This window comes from Danio aesculapii, chromosome 24 (genome assembly GCF_903798145.1).
Source record: "Danio aesculapii chromosome 24, fDanAes4.1, whole genome shotgun sequence".
Taxonomy (NCBI): Eukaryota; Metazoa; Chordata; class Actinopteri; order Cypriniformes; family Danionidae; genus Danio; species Danio aesculapii.
Window position 1 is genome coordinate 35,308,426 of NC_079458.1, and position 25,346 is coordinate 35,333,771.

Sequence of the window (25,346 nt, forward strand, 5' to 3'; positions counted from 1 at the left end):
AATTCTAAGCAAGTCGGCGGCTTTCCGCGGCGCCCAGCCACAACTCAGGACACTGTTCATTTCTCTGCCGCGCCACAGAGCGTCATCTGATTAGTTTTATGTTAAATATCATGCGAATGTCCGCGTCTGGTGTGTGATTCTTTTACTGTCATGTGCGTGCCGTGTCGCGCCGTTTCCGGTGTGCGACCTGCTTAAGACAACGTAACATAAATAAACAATGGCCAAAGTGCTCCAACTAAATTATTTAATAACATAACATAACCAACAAAACAATCCAAAATGGCAAGACATGGGGAGCCCAAAAACATAATAAATAACCAAACAAAGCTAAAGTTAGAACTCCTCACTCCAAACAAATATCAAAAGGAAAGTATAAAGGAGAACACAACAAATAAAGCCATCAAAAACTGTGGTGGAATGGAGCAATGAGGGATCTCGGCTAGAAGGGCATCCACTGCGTAAAACATATGCTGGATAAGTTGGTGGTTCATTCCGCTGTGGCGACCATTGATAAATAAAGGGACTAAGCTGAAGGAAAAAAGCGAAGTTCCTTACATTTATATAGCCCTTTTCTGGGTACTCAAAGCACTTTAAAGATGTTGGGGGAAATCTCCTTCTGTTCAAAAACCAAAACCAAACAAATAAGTCAGTTTGGTAAATACCTTTTTAAACTCCTTTTAAACCTCTGAAAGATCATATCTGGCAGGTTGGCTAGAGCTCTGCAACATTAGTAGTGTGTGAGGAGAGCGGTACACACCCATCAGCTGATGGAGGTGGAGAGTGAGACACTGTGTTCCTCTATGTGCTGGGGCCCTGGACCTGTTTACATGGGGGGAAAACCACTGTAGTTTCAACGCATGCTAATTTCTCTCGATTTCAGTTTCTTGTTTAGAACTCCCTCTTTAATTTATGACTCTATGGTCATCTTTTTAGGGTGTGGGCTGCTGCTGTCACACTAACGGCTCCAGCGATCTTTCGAAGATCTTGTTTCCAGCAGTCAGAAGTATCGTGCAACTGCGCTTCAAAACAACTCGACTAGCCAAACTCTTGTTTTCGCCAGTCTAACCCCAGCTCTTTCTATGTGAAGTCATCATTCTAGAAACTCTTTCAATCCAAATGTTGATGTCAACCCGAGAAACCAACCAATGGAGAGAAAGACCAATGACGAAAGCTTGTGCTCCTGCTGGAGTCATATTGATATGAATCTTTCACATGCAGGCAGGGTATTTTTAGATTTAAGCGTGTCTGAATATTTTACCGGTCACAGAAATAGACATGGCAGATGTAGGTGACACGTGCATGTTTAACCCTTCTACTCTCTCCGCTCTGAGTGAAATATGCACTAACAATCACGCTAAAGACTAATGCCTTCAGCACCAAGGAAACCACTCTGTTTCTTCTCACCCTTCTCCGAGTGGGATTCGCACTGGCTTACCTGGCATGAGAAGTGAGTATGTTATCAAGGATTAAAACCTTAGCCTCTAGCATCAGTTTCTAGTGTGCCTCTTGACACTAGGGGAGTGAGGTTTACTCACACAGCTCCTACTAGCAGGCCATCCCTACACTCATCCCCCAAACCAAACTCCCATCCGGGTTATGGCACCAATGTAACTCCTCCTCACTGTGCTGTACTCTGAGTGGGATTCACACTAAGAGGTGAAGCAGGCATGTTATCAATGTCACTAAAGAACACAGTCTCGACTGTCTGTAGCTTTTCTGTCAGATTTGTTTAGGCCAGAAATTAAATAATGTGGGCTCATTGGTTAGCACTGTCGCCTCACAGCAAGAAGCTCGCTGGTTCGAGTCCCGGCACTCATACACAACGGCCAATTTGTCTACCCAATTCATCTATATCTCATGTCTTTGGACTATTGGGAAACCGGAGCACCCTGAGGAAACCCGTACCAACACGGGGAGAACATGCAAACTCCATACAGAAATGCCAACTGACCCAGCCATGCTCAGCAACCTTCTTGCTGTGAGGCGACAGTGCTAACCACTGAGCGATCGTGCCACCCTTCAGTTCTATTTATAATGTTCAGAACATCAAACTGGAAGTCAATTTCTCATGACAGGATTAAGGTAGATTGTGTTTCCTAAACAGCTGTGGTGGGTCTGTGCTCTGTTGCTCATAAGCTCCGTCACATTATCTGTCTGTCTCTTTCTGTTTCCTTATAGTAAGAAGGTTACATCACTGGTTTTACTGACCTCGATCACACATTGGAGAATGAATGAAGTGATTATTAGCTGATGAAATTTTTAATGCGTTCATTGCGACTGTCTTTATGTTCACATCTGCAAGGCAGTTAGTGGTGCACAGAAACGATGACAGAATTAATATTTTTAATTGATACATTCATTCAGTTGATATTTTGTAATTTTTATTGAATTGGATTTTAATAGGGCGACGCAGTAGGTAGTGCTGTCGCCTCACAGCAAGAGGGTCGCTGGTTCGAGCCTCGGCTGATCAGTTGGCATTTCTGTGTGGAGTTTGCACGTTCTTCCTGCGTTCGCGTGGGTTTCCTCCGGTGCTCCGGTTTTCCCCCACAGTCCAAAGACATGCGGTACAGGTGAATTGGATAGGCTAAAGTAAAATTGGATAGGCTTGTCCGTAGTGTATGTGTGTGTGAATGTGTGTGTATGGATGTTTCCCAAAGTTGGATTGTAGCTGAAAGGGCATCCGCTGCGTAAAACATGTGCTGGATAAGTTGGCGGTTCATTCCGCTGTGGCGACCCCGGATTAATAAAGGGACTAAACCGAAAAGAAAATGAATGAATGAATGGATTTTAATAGACTTTTCTGTTTCCCAGCTCAGTGTTATTCCAAATCATTTGTGAAAATATGTAGAAGAATGTTGTTAACCATTTAGGGTTGAGCGATGTCGAACAATTTGGCATCATACGATGTGTAATGCGATACAACCCGATGGACGATGGCATCGTTGTCATATGAGGTGGTGAATTAATTATTTATGAATAATTAGTTAAGTAATAACAAATTCATTATTTGTAGCCTACGGTTTCAACTACCTGACCCGCATGGTCTTTGTTTTACCCATAACCAAATAATAAATAAATAAAGAAGTTACATACAAATTACGACCTGTCAATCACTTTTTCCGCGGGACTCTGGCATGAATAGGCAGAGTGGTCTGTGTCATAATTACGTCTACAAACTTGGTTGGTAAAAAAGGTGCACAACAAACAGGAACCAACCAACAGCATATTGTATAACAGTAGGTTTTCACTAAAATTACGAAGTACAAGCGCGAAGGTGAAAGATTGAAGCAGTCAACTGACATATTACCTGATAGATTCAAAAGACCAAAGAGTGGTCAGATAGAAACAAGATGATGAATTATCTATCACGTTTAACAACTATAGTGAGACGCGATCCAGCGGTACATCCTTGATAAACTGCCTGACGAGCAATGCTCTCTGGGGTTTTGTGCTCAAAGCACGCGCTGATTACCTGGAGCTCAGACGTGCGCATACGCTGCAGCATGACATTTTCAGTGGTATAGTGTGGACGGTGATCTTTTTAGAAATGCTTGATGAAACACCAGTGTGGACGTGGATCATTTTCGTTCCTAAATACCGTTTTAAAACAAAGGCATATTACTGTAAATGGGGCCTGAGTATGTATTTTTCGTGAGTGGGTTGCTGCTGCAACGGTGGCTATCAGCCATAGGCGATGGATGATGACATCGTCTATCGACCCAACCCTAATGCATATATCGAATATCTCAAATATATGCATGCATGTGTGTATTTATATATACATAATCATTTAAACAGTACAGAAACATATAATATGTCAAAACAAGCTTTTATTTTGGATGTAATTATTCACAAATTAACTCAGGAGGGCTAATACTTCTGACTTTAACTGTATAAGGTCTATTCATTTTAATTCCAGGTTTGGGCCTACAGACATGTAGAAGATTCTTAGTTCCCTATAGAGAACAGCACAAAAGGGTCCCATAGTGGGGGTGCAGGTCTGAGGTGTGGTAGCTATTGCTCAGTGAAGGGACCTGCCATTGTCCCCGACGGTCCCCAGACACTTCCAGACAAATGCTGCTGTCAATCACACACCCTCTCATTGGTTTACCAGCAGCTGCTCCCGTGCTGGAAAGATGGAGAAATGTGTTTGTGACAAAGGAAGAGCGTGGCGATAATCCGAATATTTGCATTCAGACACATTGTGCCTGAGGGACTGAAGCAAATCTGACAAACAACACTTATGGAAATATGAAAAGACAGCGAGAGGAATGCCATCAAAGGAGAAAATAATAATATATACAGTTCATATGGGGCGACTCGGTGGCTCAGTGGTTAGCACTGTAGCCTCACAGATTGCTGGTTCGAGTCCTGGCCTGGTCAGTTGGCGTTTCTGTGTGGAGTTTGCATGTTCTCCCTGTGTTCGCGTGGGTTTCCAGGTGCTCCGGTTTCCCCCACAGCCCAAGGCATGCGCTTTAGGTGAATTGAACAAACTAAATTGGCTGTAGTGTAATTGTGAATGGTGTGAGGGTGTTTCCAACTACTGGGTTGCAGCTGGAAGGGCATCAGCTGCGTAAAGCATATGTTGGATAACTTGGCAGTTTGCGACTACAGATTAATAAAGGGACTAAGCCGAAATTAAATGAATTAATGAATTAATAAACATAAAACCATTCATTTCAGAGATGTGAATCTTCAGTGATTCTCCATATGGGTTTCCATATAAATTCCATATAAATACTGTATGGGTATTTTCCAAGCTCAGTGGGGCAAGCCCATTCCCCATCCCTACGGTGAAGGAAATGGAAAGTGGAAGTGATAAACTCTTTTTAGCAATGTATATCTTTTTCAGGGTGGAATGTTAAAGTATATTAGGCTTCTCAATTCAGCTGGACTTAATATTTTTACAGTTTGAGTTGTTGACTGACTACTAGTTTATCACATGGAATAAAGAGTCGACTAAATTACAGGAAAAATTTAATTCTTTGTACACAAGCAGGGCTTAATTTGTGCACTTCTGAAATCTGATCCGGCACCTCATTTTATCGATCCCCCTTTTTACATGCACCCCCGCCCACTCTTTACTTTCTACTGCGACTCCCCAACCCTCATCTGGTAACATGCCGGATCCGTTACGCTGATCTGTTCTAGGATCTCGCAATTTACAAATTAAGTACTGTACACAAGAGAACTAACTGAGTTAGAGGAGTCATCTAGCGGCGCTGTGTGGATCTGTCCCCACATTGAGGTACAATTATAAACCTAATAAACATTATTTAGTTGACTTTTAAACTGCTAAACATTTAAACGGATAAATCTAAAAAAGATACTTAAATGATGTGGACAAATATTTATATAAAGAATATTATTTATAATTTTTTTGTATTATTATTTCTATTATTATTTATTAATTAAAAACACACACATACAAATATATACCAAAGATTATAGAATATACAAGACATGTCACTCGTATAGTTCGTATGGGGAAAAGTGTAACGGTCAATATTGCAGATAAAGCCCCACCTACTAGTACAGGAGCCAATGATCGATCGCTATATTGCGAATAAAGCCCACGTTCGAGTACAGGAGCCAATCATCAATCCCTATAGGCCGACGATACTCTGGGAGAGGGGCTCAGACCTGACGTGAGTTTCTACAGATTTTGTGTGATTTGGACATTTAGAAATAAAAATACTGAGACAGTTCTTGTTTTGTTTTATTGGTGATTTCTAATATGAAATTCAATCATAAGCTTGGCAAGCAGTTTTGGAGAATTTGATGTTTCCTTATTCAAACAGAATGCCCAAGCATACTGCCCGAGAGGCATTTCAAAGATGGCCGTCGAGTGAAATGACTTGTCTTAAAGGCACTTTGTGTGTGTGTGTGTGTGTGTGTGTGTGTGTGTGTGTGTGTGTGTGTGTGTGTGTGTGTGTGTGTATATATATATATATATATATATATATATATATATATATATATATATATATATATATATATATATATATATATCCTTCTTTTTGTCCTCGGCTGATCACATGCCTAATTTGTCCTCTAAAAAACTTAAGTTAACTTAATTCTGTTGATTCAGCTAATTGTAAACAAGTATTTTAAACAAGCAGCAAAAAATATATATTTTTGTATATTCCTTTAATGGAAACCACTGTTTGCTAAATGTTATTTTAGTGATGTGTGTAAAAAAAAAACTAAAAAAAACAAGCAACTTCTCTAAAATGTTATTGGAGTGTGATTAATATTTCATGTTTTGTTTTATTACACTCTAATAAATGCTGTTTGTTCAAACGACTTCTTTATAATGAGCTGAAAAACACAATTCCTGAGATTTTTTGGAACAACTTAATTGTTTTATGTTAAATCCACTTAAATTTGTAAAAAACTAACAAGTTAACTTAAATCCTTTATGTTGCCTGAACACAAATTGATTATGTGGAACGCAGCATTTTTCACAGTTCATGGTTTCCAGTGCTATGCAAGATGTCGGTGTTTAAGTTCTACTCAACAAAAACAGTGTAGGCGTGACTCACTGACTTCTCAACGGATTATGTTGATGTTTGGTCAGCAGACTAAGATTTCAGAAGATTGTTTTCTTTTCGTCATGTGGACGGGGAAAACCAGTGTGACTAAACCTCAGTTCAGTTTATGAGCAGCGCTAGACTGATGAAGCTTACCGAACACTGACTTATCTGACTGTTCAGTCAAACAAACAGTTCAAAACAACTTTTTCTCATGACCAGGAATACCAAAACATTCCTTTACCCTTGGGAAAGACTTTCCCACAACTGCCTAACTCTCGGAAATAAGTAATACGAGTCACTATTACACATAATAGGCCGTCTGTTCTTGCTATCTGATTTCCTGCCCTGCGTACTGGAGTGTGCCAATGACACCAGGTCAGGAGGCAGGGGTTTTTAGGTAAAGCTGGCATATAACTAAACTTCATGAGGGTCCATGTGAATTGGAAGTTGCTGAGACTTTTATTTCAGTATGCTGATCTACTTGCAAATTTGCGCAAATTTCCCACATAGCAAACTATAGACAATGACCCTTTAAATTACACATGAAATCCAAACTAACCGTAATGATTTTGTTAGCTCACATTGCTAGTTTTGTGGTTAGCAATTCATCTGTGAATGACATTAAGATAAAATTGTTTGCCTTCTAATCTAAAATTAAAATCTGAAAATGCTCTTCCTGTTTGTTTTCAGTTAAATTCTCAGATCAGGTCTGTCTGAGGTATTGGGCGTGGCCAACATACTTAACCACACCCCTCTAACTGTGAGTTTTGACAACAAATAGTAATGGTGAGGAGAAGGAGGAGTCTATTAGGTTGTAACTCTCACCCCCAAAAAAATTTTCACAATCTTTCTGAATTAAAGGCCTACCTTACTACATCCAATCAGCTCGCAGTACAAAAAAAAAACAAGTCTTGCCCACTGTTTTCTCATTTAATGTTCTTTTTTTCTGGGAACGGCGTCACAATGTGGAAAAACAAATGATTGCAGCTTCCGGTTTATGTGGACTTTAATAATAACAATGTGAGCTAGCAAAATAAACATTGTCAATTTGGATTTTAGGCAGACCATAAGGTTCACTTGAACCAGGAGTTTCTGAGACTTTTATGTTGATGTTCCTCCAATTGAAATAGAATACTGGGTAGGGACGGACCTTTGTTTTTGTGCATCAAACCCAAAAAAAAAGGTTGCATGACTTAGATGCATTTGCTGACTGTAGTATCGGTAATCTATCGACCAACAGTAAACAAGGCAAGCATGATGGAAACAGCTAATTAGTCATGTGGGTATAATGATTTTATTCTGAAAACTGTAAATTATAAAATCAAGGGTCTCCTCACGGTTTGTGTCTCACGGTTTGTGTCAACTGACAATAGTTGTTCACTCCCCTCATTCTCCTCTGCTCTGCCGGCCACGCCCACTCCTCCCTCTGCTCGCAGCGCTCCACGCCCATCTCAGAGCATTTTTTTTTAAATTCTGAGGTAGACTTGAACTGAAAGAGGGGGGCTTTATGACTTTTTAACTCTGTTTTACACAAGTCCAAAGCCAACTTGTTTTCTGGGTTATTGGATTTTTATTTAAAAATTTGGGAATTCCCTGCTGAAAAAAACAGCTTATACCAGGTTGGCTGGTTTTAGCTTGTCGAACCGTCTGTTTTTAGAGGGGTTTTGGCCATTTCCAGACATTTTTCAGCCTAGTCTTAGCTGGTCAGGCTGGAAAATGACCAGCTAAAACCAGCTTGATCAGCCTAGTTTAAGCTGGACATAGGTGGTTTTAGCTGGTCATCTCCCTGAATGACCAGCTAAGACTAGGCTGGAAATGGATGGACACGGCCAAAACCCCTCTAAAACCAGGCTGGTCAACCAGCCAACCAGCTTAGGCTGGTTTAAGTTTTTTTTTCAGCAAGGTTCTGTCACTCAATTCTTATGTTATACTACAAAACATGTATTAACACAGAGAGATGGAAACCAAGCAAGTGACAATGGTAACATTCTCAAAATATGAAGTGACATACACTACTTGTTCTGGGTATAGTGCTGGTATTCGTTCCGTTATTTCAAAACAGCATTAAATTGACTACTGTATTTAAAGCAATGAGCTGTGGGTGAAAACCTGGAGATTAAGTGGTGAATATAAATAATACAATCACGTTCCCTTCAATCACGAGCTCAAAGCTTTCAAAAATACGCCGTTACTGCGCTGTCCTTTTTGACATTCTCTAGGTTGGAAGATGCACTAGGGACCTGATTATAGCAATTGAACACAGAGAAAGTCAGACTCTCATGACATGACACCTTTAAGACAGGTCTCATGTGGATTTCGTCCAGTAGCCTCCATTAGGGCAGCTTTTGTTACTGTAAGACGCACCTCAGTGAGTCCAGATGCAGTTTACCCAGATTAAATTTGCCCTCTCTGTGAGGCTCAGGCTTCTTGAATAGAGCTTAATCTTTCCTCTGCCCGGCTCTTGCATGAATGGCCAGGGATTCTCGGGGCTCCTTTGTGGCCGTCTTGTGGCTCTAATCTCTCGCTGCCGATCCACTCCATCCCTTTTGTCTTGATGCATCGCTCTTGTTTCTTTTGTCACACAAATCCACCTTAATAATCGGCCAATAAATCTTAGGGAGCAGGATTTGAATATGTAAACCCTCAGTGGTTTGCCAAGATTTACTTGTATGACTATTGAAAGGTTTTTACTTAAGTTAAAAATTTAAAGAAATAGCCAATTAATATTACACCCAAGAAATTACTGCATAAATGAATGAATGAATGGTACAGTTTGTGCTATGCCTACAGTGCCTACAGAACAATTCAAAGAACAATAAACATATTTATTAGTTAACAAAGACCTGACAGTGCAGCAGCTTCACACATATGACTAGATTTGCATGTCCTCGCATTAATTAAATAAAAGTAGGGCATTTTAAAAATTGTATGTTCAAATAAATTGTTAAAGAAAATAAAGCGTGAAAATTTTCCCTTTTTCTTTTACATCTCGAATCAACAGTCTCAACCAATTATGCACATTATAATTATTTTGCACTATATAATAATTGAGCACTTTTAAAGTATTGATTACTTCTGTTTACATTATGCTTTCATTACCAAGGCCACAACACGCACATATGAACCACGAGTGAAAGAGGAAATCAAACGCTCAAGACAGAATCTTTAAACAAATGACTTCTATTAAAAATGTTGACAGAGGTTTGTGATATAAGAATAACAATGGAGCTTCAATTAAATGCATATTTTCTGTGGAGCGATCGATTTGCGGTAGCCTGCTATTTTTATTTCATTCAGTCAGTGTTTTTGTTTTGTTATCTACATTTGTCATTATATCTAAAAAAATATCTAGGGTCTATTTCTTATCTAGATGCTATACTTTTATTCTTTTTAGTTAGTTTATTCTGTTTTTCTATGCTGTTGGAAACACTGCATGTGAATGAAGATGTTCTGTTGATAATATGTTCGCATATTAAAATAAATCAGTATTTTAAAATGCAATATTTAATGTGTCACACAAAATAGTCACGTCAGTTATAATTTAATTTATAATTTAATATTAATCTTACCAGTTAATGGTAAATATTCGGTTAATGAGTTGTCGGTTGGCAAAATTAACCGAAATGAGCATTCCTAAATGAATATGTATTTATGTTTAAATATTACTATACAAAATATGGATGACATTTCTGAAAACTGTTGGAATCCCAAGCTTCTCTTTGGTTGTGAAGTGCTTTTCATTAGAAATATGGGAAGATTGTTTCTTGTTGCTTCACAAATTTATGTTTAACTGACTGAAACCCTCAGCAGTGATGCAGGATGAACTCATGTGGAGCAGCATTTACTGCAAATCGATCCAGATACGCTGATACGCAAACACCTGCAGATAATGACCTGCTTACGTGAACATTCTAAAACGTGCCGTGCTTGTATTCACTTAATTAAACCTTTCAGGTTTGATAATTACAATAAACCATATCACGCTTTCACTTTCATTTTGATTAATCGAGCAGCCCTACTTATTGTATTTTCTTTCCTAATGTTTTCAGCTGAGATAAAGTAAAAGCCGTGTGTTTGTGTTTGGCTTGGTGCAAGGCTCAAAGAACATCCAAATCCACAAGCTGGCTCGCTTTTTCCCCTTAGGACGTCCTCTTTACTGCTAATTTGGTTTTAGTTTACATAGCAATAAAGGGGGGTAAAAACTAAACAGGACTGCAAATAATAACGCCAATGCTCTTACCCTGCCATGGTTACAGCATGTTCTGCTTGACCCGGAGTCTGCTCATGCATTTACCCACAATCCCCTGGCAAAGCCACTCTCAGCTGGGACATGAGGGTTTGGGGAGGCCACAGAGTGGATCAAAAAAGTGTGAAAGCAAGGGAATCCCCATTGCAAAAATGTAAACTCTCCGGCCCCTTTTACACTTGGTATTAAAGGTGTTGTATGTAAGTTTTTGAATCTTCTAAGGCATAAAAATACCATAATATGTTTGCAGATATTTAAGAAACATGCCAAGCATTCTTGTTTATCTGAAAAACAGTGCTAAAGTCAGATATTCTGCTTTGAAAATGTGCTTTCCGTGCCGGAACGCTGTCTTTGTTTTGGTAATTTTAACCTGCCCAATGCCAGTTTAGCCAATTATATTTCAGCACCCTGGGTTGCCTTGGTGGAAAACCATGCATTACATTCATTCATTCAGAAAGGCTCTGAAAGCATGCGTCCATGACCAAAATGCGACCTCTGGTGGACGGTAGCAGACTCCGAAATGAGACACAAATTAAGAGTTCCTCATTATGTGGTTATTAATTAGCAAATAATATTTATATTATGAACAAAACCATTAGGTGAGCAGGTTTCATTGTAACCACGTGTCCTAACAACACGCTTTGTGGCGACATACGCAGTGATGAGCAATTTTCTGTTTGCACCAGACGAAACACCACAGAAATGTAAATACAGCCATTCAGAAGCACAGAATATGCACTCACTCATGAAATGGTAAGGTTTATAATCTATTTAATTCATATTAACATTATTAAATGTGCATGCTGATCATATGTGTTTAGTTCTAAAGTTCAATTTCAAATGGTTTTATTTTATTGTCAAGATCTGAGGTGAACTATCCGCTGCTGCTTTCAGTATGGCAATAAATGTCATGTAAAATGGCATTCAAACACACATTATTAGCGATTAACACTGAATAAAGCACATGAGGTGTACCCGAGGTGATCGTCAGTTTTCTGTTGTTCACCTGTGTGAAATAGAAGCCGTTTCTAATATGTCAGTTTGAGGTGTTGGTTAGGTATTGGCTCACTTTAACATGGAAAATATTCCTTCTATCTCGTGCCGTTGCTTGTATTTAGAACATGGTTTAAATCACTTGCTCCTGTCTTCAATCTGGCAACCTGTGCTTGCGTTTGTTTTGATCCAGGAGTGTAATACCTAGTTCAACCACTCGGTGTCAAACTTACATACTGCACCTTTAAGACTACGTTTTCATGACAAACATTAATGAAAAATACTTTTACATTTTAAAAGTTTCATGTTTACATGATCCTGTTTTCAAAAAGATCCACGCTATATTACATGTGCCATGCCAGTATTTGGCACTGTCGTCTAGCTAGTAAACAGTACCTGTAAGGAGGGGAGAATTGGCAGCTCGATGCTGGTGTTTATGTAGAATTTGCTGTGTGTGTAAAATTCAGTTCACACCGCACAGACAAATGCCAACAAACAAGTCTGTTGGAGTTTGTTGCATCAGTGTATTTACCCCTGTCAGCATCTATTGCTGTTGGTTGGAGTTTGTTTTTACCCAACTGAACATGTTCAATATGCATTTGTTGGATTGTGGAATGTCTTAGCGAAGTGATATGATTTACCATCAAAGGCTATAAAACTCAGACCAGATAGGCTACACATAAACATATTCTTAGATTTAAGAAGGATTATTTAATTTATTATTTAATAATTTTTGAATGGCAGTAATATTTTTTTACCATATTCTAAGTACAATGGCCAGTTTATTGGTGTTTGTCAGAGCGCTGTGAATTGGCCTTTTAAGATGCGTCTTCACTGTTGGTTATAATGTGAAGTAAATCCACTTTGCTGATGAAGTGTTAGCAAACACAACAACAACACGACCCAAACGCTGCCATTGTTGTGTTTGTTCACACTTGCCTTTAATCTACACTTCCCAAAGCACAGACCATGCACCCACCCGCATGACGTCATCATTTTTAGAGACTCTTATTTGCGGATGTTTACATGGACATGTAAACTTCCACTTTGTAACCCATTTTCAAATTTATAAATTTTCAGTCCCAAAAAATGCTGTTGTTGTTTAAATGAGCAGGTAAGAAACATAAAAGGTTTCCCATTTTGGGCTGAAACCATTGTCATGTAAGCGGGCCCTTAAAGGGAAGTACAAACAAATTCAAAACAATGGTTTAGTACATGGTTGTGCTGTTGTTGAGCTTAAGAGTTTGCTAACGCTCTTTCAGCAAAGTGTGGATTTACATTTCCTGAATGTAGTAAAAGTTAATTTGAGTATTATGCTGTGCTCACACCAGACATGGCATGCGTGAATAATTCTCAAAAACATTTTGAGTTTACTCGCTTCATGCGTCAAATTCGCTTCATTCGCATGTGATATTCACTTCACAAAAGACGCGAATTAGCCTCATGGGCAGGGCTTCTGTCTGCCCGGTGACTCCATCTTCGTTGGTAAATGGCTAACATGGATTTTATTGAGAGAGTAGCTTTGCTTTATGTGGTTTAGGAAGGCTGAAAAACAGCGTATATTCGTTCGGAGCCACTAGAGTCCACTAGATCCTTTCAGAGGTGCACCCAGCTCTGTGAGTTCATAAACTCCTCCAGAAAGTGTACTTGGATAATGGAGGCTTTCAGCGGTGCTTCTGACTGAGCGGAGCCCAGTTTGATGAGCTGTTGTCCGATGTCGACAGGAGGATTTCCCCTCAGGACACCAACTGCAGGTGCTACGTCATAATCACGCCCTACAAGAGCAAGCTCCTGATTGGTTAACGCACCGCGATTGTCTACTGAAGTTCAGATTTTCCAACTCGAGCGATTTGCACATTGAGTATGTCAAACATGCAAAACACTAAACTAGCGCCACTTCATTCGTGCGAATCGTGTCATTCGCACTGCCTCATTCGTGCCTTTATTCTTTCCATTGACTTATCATGTAAATCAAGCTTGATGCTTCATCTGCATATGGTGTGAACACACTATTATGACGGCACAGTACGGAATGTGCATATAGAGAAGAACAAATCAAGCCTGATGGATGGGTTGATAGGGCCATATGATCGAACAATACAAGATAATTTAATGGTTTATTTTATTTATGAACCCCGTCACCCCTGCTTGCTCTAAGTGAGGCCTTCGATTCAAAGTGTAATCAAGTAATCCTAAAATCAAAATCGTTGTGTTACATTTTTTATTGATATCCCTTGCTTTACCATGGTACTAATGTATTTTGTCGTCTGCCATGCTGATCAGAAAAGCCGTTGGTACAGTTATCAAAACGTTCAAGGAAATGGCTTTCGTAATGTTATACCGCTGTCTTTTGTTCCTTAACAACAAAGTCTGCTACTGGTTTATAAAGGTAGCAGGCAGACAATAGCTCAGAGGGATGTTTAAACTGCTGCTAATTTTACAGGCAGTGATTTTGCGGTTAGAACGTTCACCTGCCACAGGAAGAGCTTTAATGAAACACTGCTGTCTGAGGATGATTTAGTTCCATGCCATCAGCTGCTCTGGCGTAAACTCTACATTTGATTTGGCTTGGTTTTGTGCTACTGACATACATTATAAAAGACATTAGCAGTGAACACCGAACGCTCGTTTCTTTGGAGGACGTCAGAATATAGTAAACAAGCGTGGATTTCCTCTGGGTGGTCCGGTTTCCCCCACAGTCCAAAGACATGCTCTATAAGTGAATTGAGTTAACTTAATTGGCCATAGTGTATGAGATTGGGTGCGAATGTGAGAGTGTATGAGTGTTTCCTTGTACTGGGTTGCAGCTAGAAGGCCAGTCGCTGCATAAAACATGTGCCGGAATAGTTGGTGGTTCATTCCACTGTGGCAACCCCTGATAAATAAGGGAGGAAGTCGAAGGAGAATGAATGAATGAGTGAATGTACATTTTTATAGTGCTTTTTCGCTTTTTGGACAATGTGTTGTATGTAAAAGAGCAGCATAAACATTGTTCTAAATATCTTCAAAGAAATATCTGAAGGAAAGGGTCATATAGGTTTTGAACAACATGTCAGTCGGTGGCCTGAAGGTCAACGGGTCCACTGAAGTGACACACCTGTGATGCCACAAGGCTTTAACTGTGGATTTCAAAAGGTACTCAGTGTGTTGTGGTTTCTTTGAAGCGCATGCTTGCGAGCCTTTGAAAGGGTCTGCAAACATGCTTTTATCCTTTCAATTGTTGAAGTGCATTCTAGAAACCAATGACTCCCTGAGCAGTTTTGTTTGGCTTTTATTATGGCCTTCTTATTGCCATATTTGATGTGGCATTTTTGATTTAATAAACATTTATGTTTTGAAAATGAATATAAGGCTTTAGAATTAAACCATCTATAAAAGGGGTCAGCAAACTTGTTCCTGGAGGGCTGGTGTTTTGCAAAGTCTAGCTCCAACCCTAATCAAACACACCAGAACAAGGTAATCAAGGTCTTACTAGGTATACTTGAAACTTCCAGGCAGTTGTGTTGAGGAAAGTTGGATCTACTTAGCAGGCACAGGATGTCAACATGACATCCGATTGACATTTTGCCCCAATGTCGGGTGACATTGCATTTTGAGTGGAAATGAAAATCAGGTTGACGTCAGACGTTGGACAGATGTTGAATTTTGGTCACTTTACAACACAACCTAAAAACAACCAAAGATCAACATCTAAGGATGTTACAGCTTTATGTTGTGTGGACGATACCACTAAAACGTCTATCAGACATTGGATTTTGGTTGCCATACCTGATTAATAAATGTCAGTATTTGACATCAGTATGGCGGTGGATTTTTGTTACTTTCCAACACGACCTAAAATCAACCAAATGTCAACCTCATTTGACGTTGTAATTGGACATCAAATGTTGTCCTTAGACACTGGCTAGGCATTAAACTTTGGTAACCCAACGTCATGACCTAAATCTAAACTAATATTGATTGTCTTATATATTATGTGCCTTCTGGGTAAACTCTACAGTGACCCCGGTCCTCCAGGACCAAGAAGAATTGGCAAAAGACCTCGAGCCAGGAATCAAACTCAAGTTGCCGTGAACACGTCAGTGCTAAATGTCGGTGCTCAATACCACTAGGCTATTAGCGCCAATGGAAAAAATGGTTTTAAACAAACATTAGCATAGTGTAGCGTACTTTGTGGTTATGCTTTCTTTGGCGCAATTAAAACCACCACATCAAACCTCTAGCTCTTTTATGAAATTATTATAATTCACATTTTAAATCGCAATTTTGATCAGATAAATTGCAATTACACTACCTGACGAAAGTCTTGTCGCCTATCCAAGTTTTAGGAACAACAAATAACTTGACTTCTAGTTTGTCATTTTGGTATCAATAGTGGCTTATATGAAAAGCAAAGGCCTTTAGATTACGCTTGTTTTACCAAAACAAATATGATTATACCTTGTTTTGTATTATTTAATTAGGACAGTAAGGTCTGGCTGCGCTTGGACAAAAGTCTTGTCACTTAACAGAAATAATGTACAGTCAGAATATAAAGTCATGGTGCAGTGGAAAAAGAATTAATATTGTGCATGACTCTCATGAGCTTGGACGACTGCATCCATACATCTCTGCAATGACTCAAATCACTTATTAATAAAGTCATCTGGAATGGCAAAGAAAGCATCCTTGCAGGACTCCCAGAGTTCATCAAGATTCTTTGGATTCATATTCAATGCCTCCTCCTTAATCTTACCCCCGACATTCTTAATAATGTTCATGTCTGGTGACTGGGCTGGCCAATTCTGAAGCACCTTGACCTTCTTTGCTTTCAGGAACTATGATGTGGAGGCGGAAGTATGAGAAGGAGCGCTATCCTGCTGAAGAATTTGCCCTCTCCTGTGGTTTGTAATGAAATGGGCAGCACAAATGTCTTGATACCTCAGGCTGTTGACATTCCCATCCACTCTGCAGATCTCTCGCACGCCCCCATACTGAATTAAACCCCAAACCATGATTTTTCCTTCACCAAACTTGACTGATTCTGTGAGAATCTTGAGTCCATGCGGGGTCCAATAGGTCTTCTGCAGTAGTTGTGATGATTGCAGTTCAACAGATGATTCACTGGAAAAATCTACCTTCTGCCACTTTTCCAAATGACCAACTAGAAGCTATTATTTGTTGCTCTTAGAACTGGGATCGATGACAAGACTTTTGTCAGGTAGTGTAGAATTTTTCTCCAAATTGTGCAGCCCTAAATGTGACGATTGTAAAATTGCCACTTGTATGACTTTAGTAAATCAAATATAATTGTTTCAAAACATTGACAGAAACATTTTGGGTATTTTTAAAGTACTGTAAATCGCAAGTGTACAAAAAAACTTTGAAAACTTGGTTAACTTTTCATGGAATTGCTCAGGTGTAAGTAATTATGACTAGTATTGTAAGTGACATCATAAGAAAGCAGGAGCCTTGCTCACTATGATGGCCTGTTTGTTTCCATGGCAGCAAGGAGTTTCTTCCCCTTCTATGAAATAACCTCCATCAACACACACACACACACACGCAGTGCATGACTTCATCCTGTTAGAATAAGTGTTATTTATGTGTATTTCTTATGATGTGTCATAATCGACAGGAACTTTCAGTACTCATCCAAAAGTGTTTCAATTCTTAGCATCGCCACACTGTAAAATACATTGTGAACTATGACCGCTCCCTTTTTAGACGCATATGTAGTAGAACTGGAATGTTTTTTTGTGTGTGGAGCGAAAACCCTTTGGGATGAACACCAAGCAATACCGCAGCGTGCCTTCTTTTTTTGGGGCTGGTATATTCAGCCGGGATCATACAGTGCGCTCTTTGAGTTCCCTCTCACCCTGATCCTCTCAAAACAAGGATGCCTCAGACGCCTGGACGGGTTATTTTCGTGATATGGTTTCCATATGCAATAGTGCGAGGGAGCGCTTGTGTATGTCTAAAGGAATGTGTGTGGTAATGAGATGCCATGCCAGTGTAGAGGAATGAAGATGAGCATGCCATCGTTGGTTTCCTGTTTTCATATTTCTGAAAGCTCCCTGTGTAACTCGCAAAAAATAGCCCGGGACATGCTTGTGGGATATGGAACGTGTTTGTGCATGTGATTTATAGAGAATGAATTATTGATTCTCAGAGAAAGTACTGCTTTATATAGATGTTGTGGTCACAAAGGGTTTTTTTCATATGCTTGGGTCCGCCAGTGCACTTATTTGCATGCTATCTCACCAGGGTTGGTCATTGTGGGGGGAAGTCTTAAAATAAAGAAGTTTTTAGCGTCTGTGTGCTGTGGTGGTGGTCACATGGGCTGTTTTCATCGCGTTGTATTTAGAATGTTGTGAAAAATTACTGTCATGTTCACACTGCCCCAGCTAAATCATGAAATAATGAATTAAATGATACTTTTAGAGCTAAAAACATATTTATGTGTAGCCTATCTGATCCCTGGTCAGGTTAAGTCAACTTTGCTCAGTTGGGTGGATTATAAACAGAGAGACGCTGTATTAGATATTACCCTGTGATTTGCTAGAAATACAGTTGAAGTGTTGTCATTAGTTACTACTAGGCCTACAAAATCTTCAGCTCTCCTTCTCATATTTAAGCCTCCACATCAAAGTTCCTGGTCAAGGATTGGCCAGCCCAGTCACCAGAAATGAATATTATTGAGCATGTCTGGGGTAAGATGAAGGAGGAGGCATTGAAGATGAATCCAAATAATCTTGGACTGAGAGTCCTGCAAGAACTCTTTCTTTACCATTCCAGATGACTTTATTAATAAGTTATTCAAGTCATTGCAGAGATGTATGGATGCAGTCCTCCAAGCTCTTGAGAGTCATACACAATATTAGTTGTTTTTCCACTGCACCATGACTTTATATTCTATACTGTACATTATTTCTGTTAAGTGAACAGACTTTTGTCTTAGCAAAGTCAGACCTTACTGTCCTAATTAAATAATTAAAAATCAAGGCATGATCATATTTTATTTTGGTAAGCGTAATCTAGAGGTCTTTGCCTTTCATATAAGCCATTTCTGGTACCAAATGATCAACTAGAAGTCAAGTTATTATTTTATTGATCCTAAAACTTGAATAGGCGCTAAGACTTTTTGTCAGGTAGTGTATTATACATTATGAGAGACTTGCTTTGTTTATAAAATAAGTGTACCTAATTGGATTTGCGTTTTAAACATTAAATAAAAGTTAAAAACATGTTATTTTTAATTTCATATGTTAAGTTTTTAGTTACAATACTCCCAAATTTATTCCCACATAAAACCACACTCCATGGTGCATACCTGTACTGCATACTACTGTCTGTACTAGGGTTGTTGCGATCCACTTATTAAGTCATGACGTATCGGTGACGTATGGAATACTGTTTCCGGGTCCAAGCCACTACTCATTTGAATTGAGAAAATATTTGTTTATGACCACTTATTAGTCCTATCACACTTTAATGTGAATTGTATATAAAATCGTGGTGTACACAACAATCTCTGGACTTGCTGCATCACAAAAACCCAAATTTTACCAATTTATAAAACAATGTATCACTTTCTGGCCATCGGATATTAGGCATGGGTATATATATTGCGATCGTGATTTTTGAAAGTATTACAGCGCTTTGTAATTGTTAATTATTACCATTTGATGATTCTCCTCATTCAGTCTGATAGAGCGCTTGGTCCCTGAAGCTGCTTCGCGTGACGTCACACTTAACAACCGGATACCATTAATTATTCTTACAGTACTATACCAGCTGAAGTATCAAAATACCAAGTAGTATTGCGATACTATAATTCATAACTCAAATTATAAAGAAAATTGTTAGAAATATTATATTTTATGTTATAAAAGGCCTACTTGAAGTTAATTCATAATTCCCTTAAGGCCAAAACCATTATTTGCACCTCACTTTACATGAAATGTATTCATTCTTTTTGTTTATTTTGTAGATAACTGACAAAAAATACATTAAAATAAAGATACAAATTATACAGAATGAAATTTGTTACAAAAGAGCATTTTTCCCCAACAAAATTAGGCTATATGAAGTGGTCAAAAATTGTTTCAATGTTTTCTGTTGCTATTTTGGGTTTTTCATCAATTTCCTATGAGGTAAGAATCCAAAGTAATTCAAAATTTCACTTTGTTAGTCATTCTTTAAAGAGATGTTGTAGCTACTAAATCATATTAACAGAAACAGAAATTAACCACTTCAGATGTGCGTTCGAACTGAAGCGGTAGAAAACGTGCAATAGGCTACCATAAATGGCACAAATTCTACACAGTTTTACAACCTTAAAGGGCTCCACAGACTATTAAAATAAAATGGTCTATTGTTGCACCAGCGTATTTTAGTGACTTTTCCACATGCAACATTACCTATTGTAGATAAACCATTAATGACGACTCTACCGTTTATAAACTACAGTGGCACCGGCAGTATTTTGGAGCCACAATACTACCATATTACCCCTAGCAACCCTAGTCTGTACCGCTCTGGCAAAAACACTTCTGAAAAGCCAGTACTGTAGCAAGTGTCCACTGTGTCCAGTTTCTTGGTGGATGAGATGGGAACCGTTAGACGTTTAACTGACAGAAGTGAGACCCCGTGTGGTCTTCTGCTGCTGTAGCTTTAAAGAATGGTCATAATTGTCTCAGTATTACCCCCAAGGCTTTCCTCATAATCTTGGTCAAGGTTAAAAATAAGGGTAAAAAAATCACTGTGGGTTGCTCTGAGTACAAGTCTCTGGGGCCTATGTACTCTGCCTCCTTAAGCCCTACTTATGGCTTCCTTGCGTAGATGCATCTTGTAATACTGAGGGAGGTGAATTTTAGTTTTTCATGACCACTTTTCATTTTATATTTCAGTGGTTCTCATTACCAACCCTAGTCCTTAATAACCCCATGTATAATTAAGTAATTTGGCTTGTACTACACTCAGATTACAATTAGGTAGGTCCATTATCATTTCATTATCAGAACCGTGGTTGGGAATACCTGAGCAGTGACATGCTGTTAGTAAAATTTCTGATACTGCCCATTATGCTGGGAGCTGTTACTATATTTGAATGTGTAAATATGTAGTGCATACTTTCTTCACTATCACAAGACAACAACAAAAATATAATAATAATACTGTACCTTATTGAGATAAGAATTATCTGATCATAGAGAACTTGTTTTGTTTACACCAGCAAGACAACATTTGATTGTTAATCAGTATTATGAATGAGTAAAACAGTGTTTGTGTTTCTAGTGTGTTTACTTGTGCCTGGCCTCAATAGACTGAGTGAAGAATGAACCTGAAAAGATTTCCCTGTCAAAGAAGGTGGAGTCTCTGAGCTCACCCACCTATTATGAGATCAGAATGGCAGATTGAAACTGTTCAGTGGCCGGCTGGATTCTATCCTGAAAGTGTGTGCTGGAAACTCCAAAAGAATTGCTTGATTTTTAGTCCATTGATACATCGTTGCTAGGGTGTGCTGTTCAGTTTCTAGTTGTTTGTTTACCGAGCCAACTCAAAGCAGCCAACCACCAACTCTGGCTAATACTGTGGCCTTGTAAATCATATCAATTCTAATCATTGGTCTATGAATTGAGATTGAATGTACATCAATCATTGTGTATGTAAGTCTTACTAAGCAGTCAATTGAGTTTTTGGAAATCAAGGATCACGGAAAGTGAGAAGTTGTCCAGTTCAGCCAGACATGTGTGTGCTTTTGGTACAGTTTGCACTCTGACAGTCTCTTTCCCTGCTTCACTCTCTCCCTGACGTGCTCCGTGTCTCAATGGAAACCTCATGCATGTGCACTCTGCCTTCCCACTCCGAAAGAGAGAGCAAGAGAGAGGGAGGGAGGGATCGCAAAAAGAGCAAGAAAGAATCACATCATCAGAAGATCAGCAGAGGAAAGCAGTCGGAGCAGGGACCAGCGGGCTTTTGCCATGCTCACTCAGAGGAATGGGGTGTGTGCCGGCTGCGTTCTACCTGGGAAGGACAGCTCAGATCAGATGGATGTGGCGGGATGCACCTGTACGATAGGAGACTGTCCTTGGGATTGTCTGAAAGGGGTGGACGGCTGTTTATCGGACACCTCCTGCCTTTGGTTTCAGCTCCTGGCCAGGGCATACTGGGGAGATGTGGAACTAGGGCTCCGGGAGTCCCAGAAGGGCGTCTCTTGGAGAAGCCCTAAGAAGACATCCCAGAGGAACTGCATGCGGTCTTGGGTAAGAATCAGTGGATCTGAAGTTGGTTCAACTCTAGAGGTGAAGATGAGTTCATTGTGACAGTCCGATGCTGCAGCTGGATGGAGGGTTTTCATATTGGCAGAGGCTCCCAGTGGTGTATTGAGTTACGCGGGACTGTGGCGGGGGGTGAGGAGATGGCTCTCAGGAATGCTTTGTGCGTCATTAACGTCTAGGGTGGTTGGTTAGGTCTCCTACATTGATCCGGCATGTAACATATTTTTCACAGCAAGACGACTGTGCGTGTACGTGCCCTGGTTTCACGTTTCATGTATTGTTCCTATGTAAGCAACGGCCCCAAAACATGGACCTTGGGATTGAATGGATTTTTGATTGGGTAATTGCTCACATCTTTAACCAAAAACATTGCGGACATTTGGTTTTATCTGAAAAACAAAAAGTAACTAAGACTATGTTTTTATGTTTGGAAAATTGTGTGTGTGTTTGAGCAAGTTGTTTCTGAGCTCCACTGTGGTCAAAGAGTGACTCACGCTTGCCATAACTACAAGACGCACATGAATATTTGTGCATTTCGTCATGATAACATCAAGCTAATGTTATTGCTTTTAGAGGTTGCTTTCATATCTGAGGAAACATCAATGAAATGGATTTCATTTTTTAATATTCAATTTCAGCTTAATTGAATGTTGCATTTCACAATAATTATTCAGTTATAGTTCCATTAAACCATAAAAAATGATAGTTCACCCAAAAGTGAAAGGTCTGTCATCATTTACTCTCTTATTTCCAAACCTGTTTGACTTTTTTTCTCTGGTTGAACACAAAAGATGATATTTTGAGGGAATATGGAAACCTGTCACCACAGAATTTGATTTGATCTTCTTTAACAGAATAAACAAGCTTGTAAAGGTTTGGAATCGGGTGGCATGGTGGCAACGTGGCACCGTCACATCACAGCAAGAAGGTTGCTTGTTCGAGCCCTGGCTGGGCCAGTTGGCGTGTTCTTCCCATGCTGGTGTGGGTTTCCTTCGGGTGCTTTGATTTCCCACACTCCAAAGACATGCGCTATAGGTGAATTGACTGGGCTAAATTGACCATAGTGTATGTGTGCCAATGAGAGAGTGTATGGGTGTTTCCCACTGCTGGGTTGCGGCTGGAAAGGCATCCGATGCATTAAACATGGCCAAGCACTTCAAAATAACGAGGATGGGTCTCTCCACACCACCACATCCCCAGCATCCATTTGGACTAGGACAATAGTGCCAGTGCGCTCACCACACACCAGCTATAGGTGAAGTGGAAAGACAGTGATAGAGCCAATTCGGTAGATGGGGATAACAATTGGGAGGCCATGTTCGTTCAGGACTGATGGAGGGAATTTGGCCAGGACACCGGGGTTATACCCCTGCCAATTGGGATTTTTAATGACCACAGAGAGTCAGGACCTCAGGATAACGACTTATCTGAAAGACGACACTCACTGACATTATACTGTTCCCTTTCACTTGGGCATTAGAACTCACACAGACCACAGGTTGAGTCCCCCCTGCTGGCCTTACTAACATCACTTCCAACAGCAACCTAGTTTTCCCATGTGGTCTCCCGTCCAGGTACTGGCCAGGCTCAGCCCTTCTTAGCTTCAGTGAGTAACCAGTCTTGGGCTGCAGGGTGATATGGATATGGCTGTGGATAAGTTGGAGGTTCATTGCGTTGTGGCGACCCCTGAATACGAATACGAATAAATTAGGTTTGGAACCACTTGAGGGTGAGTAAATAGTGAGTAAATATTCATTTTTGGGTGACCTAACCCTTAAAATTGTCTAAGATGTTTCTCAAAATAACTGCAGCTAAGACAATTGCTGACAGTTGGGGAATTTAAGTTTAAAATCAATCAGAATAGTATACAAACCGTGCATTGTCTTTCATTTGTTGAAATTAGGGATCAGGTTTTGGTACCTTGGTAAGTCTGAGACCTTCTTTGGATCTTTAATGAATGTACGTTTTTTGTGGTCTTTTGCAAAGGGGGGGCAATGCAAAACAGGTGACTTCTCCGAAAGTCTCAGTTTAATCACATTGCTTTCTGGACAAACAAATAAGATTGGAGGGTTGAGCAATATCTGACTAGTACATCAAAAATACACATGGTTTTGAAAACAGAGCATGTGATTGGCTCTTGAATATAACCAGTGTCCAATGGGATTGTGTATATTATTCATGCTCTTTAATGGACTGGATGGTTTGTATGACGCAGGTTTTTTGGTGTGAACGAGGTCTACACAGAGCAGTCATTGACTTCTCCTGGATTTTCCACCATTCAGAGGAAAGCTTTTTCCAACTGTATAATTTAACAGGTTAAATTTAGCATTGGAAACAGGGTTGCGTGCCCGCCTCAAAGACTATGACTGCCTAATGGTAGGGAAATAAAAAATGAAAGCAAAAGAAAGTTGCAATGTTATAGTGGTTGTTTTTGGAAAACCAAGTTTATGGTTCAAGGTAGCGCTTGCAGGTTGAGGAGAGGAAAAGTGGAAAGAGAGTCTATATACAGGGATATGATTATACATTATGATGCCAGAGGTTCTAAAAAAAGAGGGCTTGTGTAATGGGCTTCAAAATGCATTTGCATAATAAATTAAAGAAATAAAGGGTCTTTTAAGTTAGGGCTGGGCAATACAGAAGAATAATTATCTCAATATCTTTCTTATCATTCGGTATAAATAATATACATATTTTTTACAATCCATTTAGTATTATTAGGATTTTTAATTTATTTAACCACTTTAATTTACCGACATTACTAAGGCAAATAGTTTTAATATAAAAAAAAATAAATAAATCTCGTCTCTTAGGTCTTATAATAAAATAAACAAAAGCGTTAAAGAGACTTTTAAACCTAATAAATAAATAATTACAAAGTGTGAACAATGGTAAAGTGTAAATGCTGAACAATCAAAGCAAACTTTAAGGTTTGAATTATTACCCCCCTTTGATATATATATATATATATTTTTTAAAATATTTCCCAAATGATCATGTCCAGAGCAAGGACATTTTCACAGTATGTCCTATAATATTTTTTCTTCTGGAGAAAGTCTTATTTATTTTTTTTCGGCTAGAATAAAAGACATTTTAAGGTCAAATTATTAGCCCTTTTAAGCTATATTTTTTCAATAGTCTATACAGAACAAGCAATCATTATACAATAACTTGTCTAATTACCCTAACCTGCATGCCTAGTTTACCTAATTAACCTAGTTAAGCCTTTAAATGCCACTTTAAGCTGAATAGAAGTCTTGAAAAATATCTAGTCAAATATTATTTACTGTCATCATGGCAAAGATAAAATAA

At 39.2% G+C, this 25,346-nt stretch overlaps 1 protein-coding gene across 3 annotated transcripts in view; it reads left to right on the top strand.

Moving 5' to 3' along the window:
• The window catches only part of LOC130218758 (rho GTPase-activating protein 21), a 142,257-nt gene that overhangs the window by 45,303 nt on the left and 71,608 nt on the right, over positions 1-25,346 (top strand). Inside the window, exon 1 of one of the 3 annotated variants that reach the window (XM_056451015.1) lies at positions 21,614-22,022. The exons of 1 other annotated variant lie outside the window; for it this stretch is intronic. In XM_056451015.1, coding sequence (XP_056306990.1) covers positions 21,741-22,022 — 282 coding nt within the window. In that variant the 5' untranslated portion in view covers positions 21,614-21,740. Of the gene's footprint in view, positions 1-21,613; positions 22,023-25,346 lie in introns of those variants that run through there. One more of the 3 variants, XM_056451016.1, reaches the window with a different exon arrangement.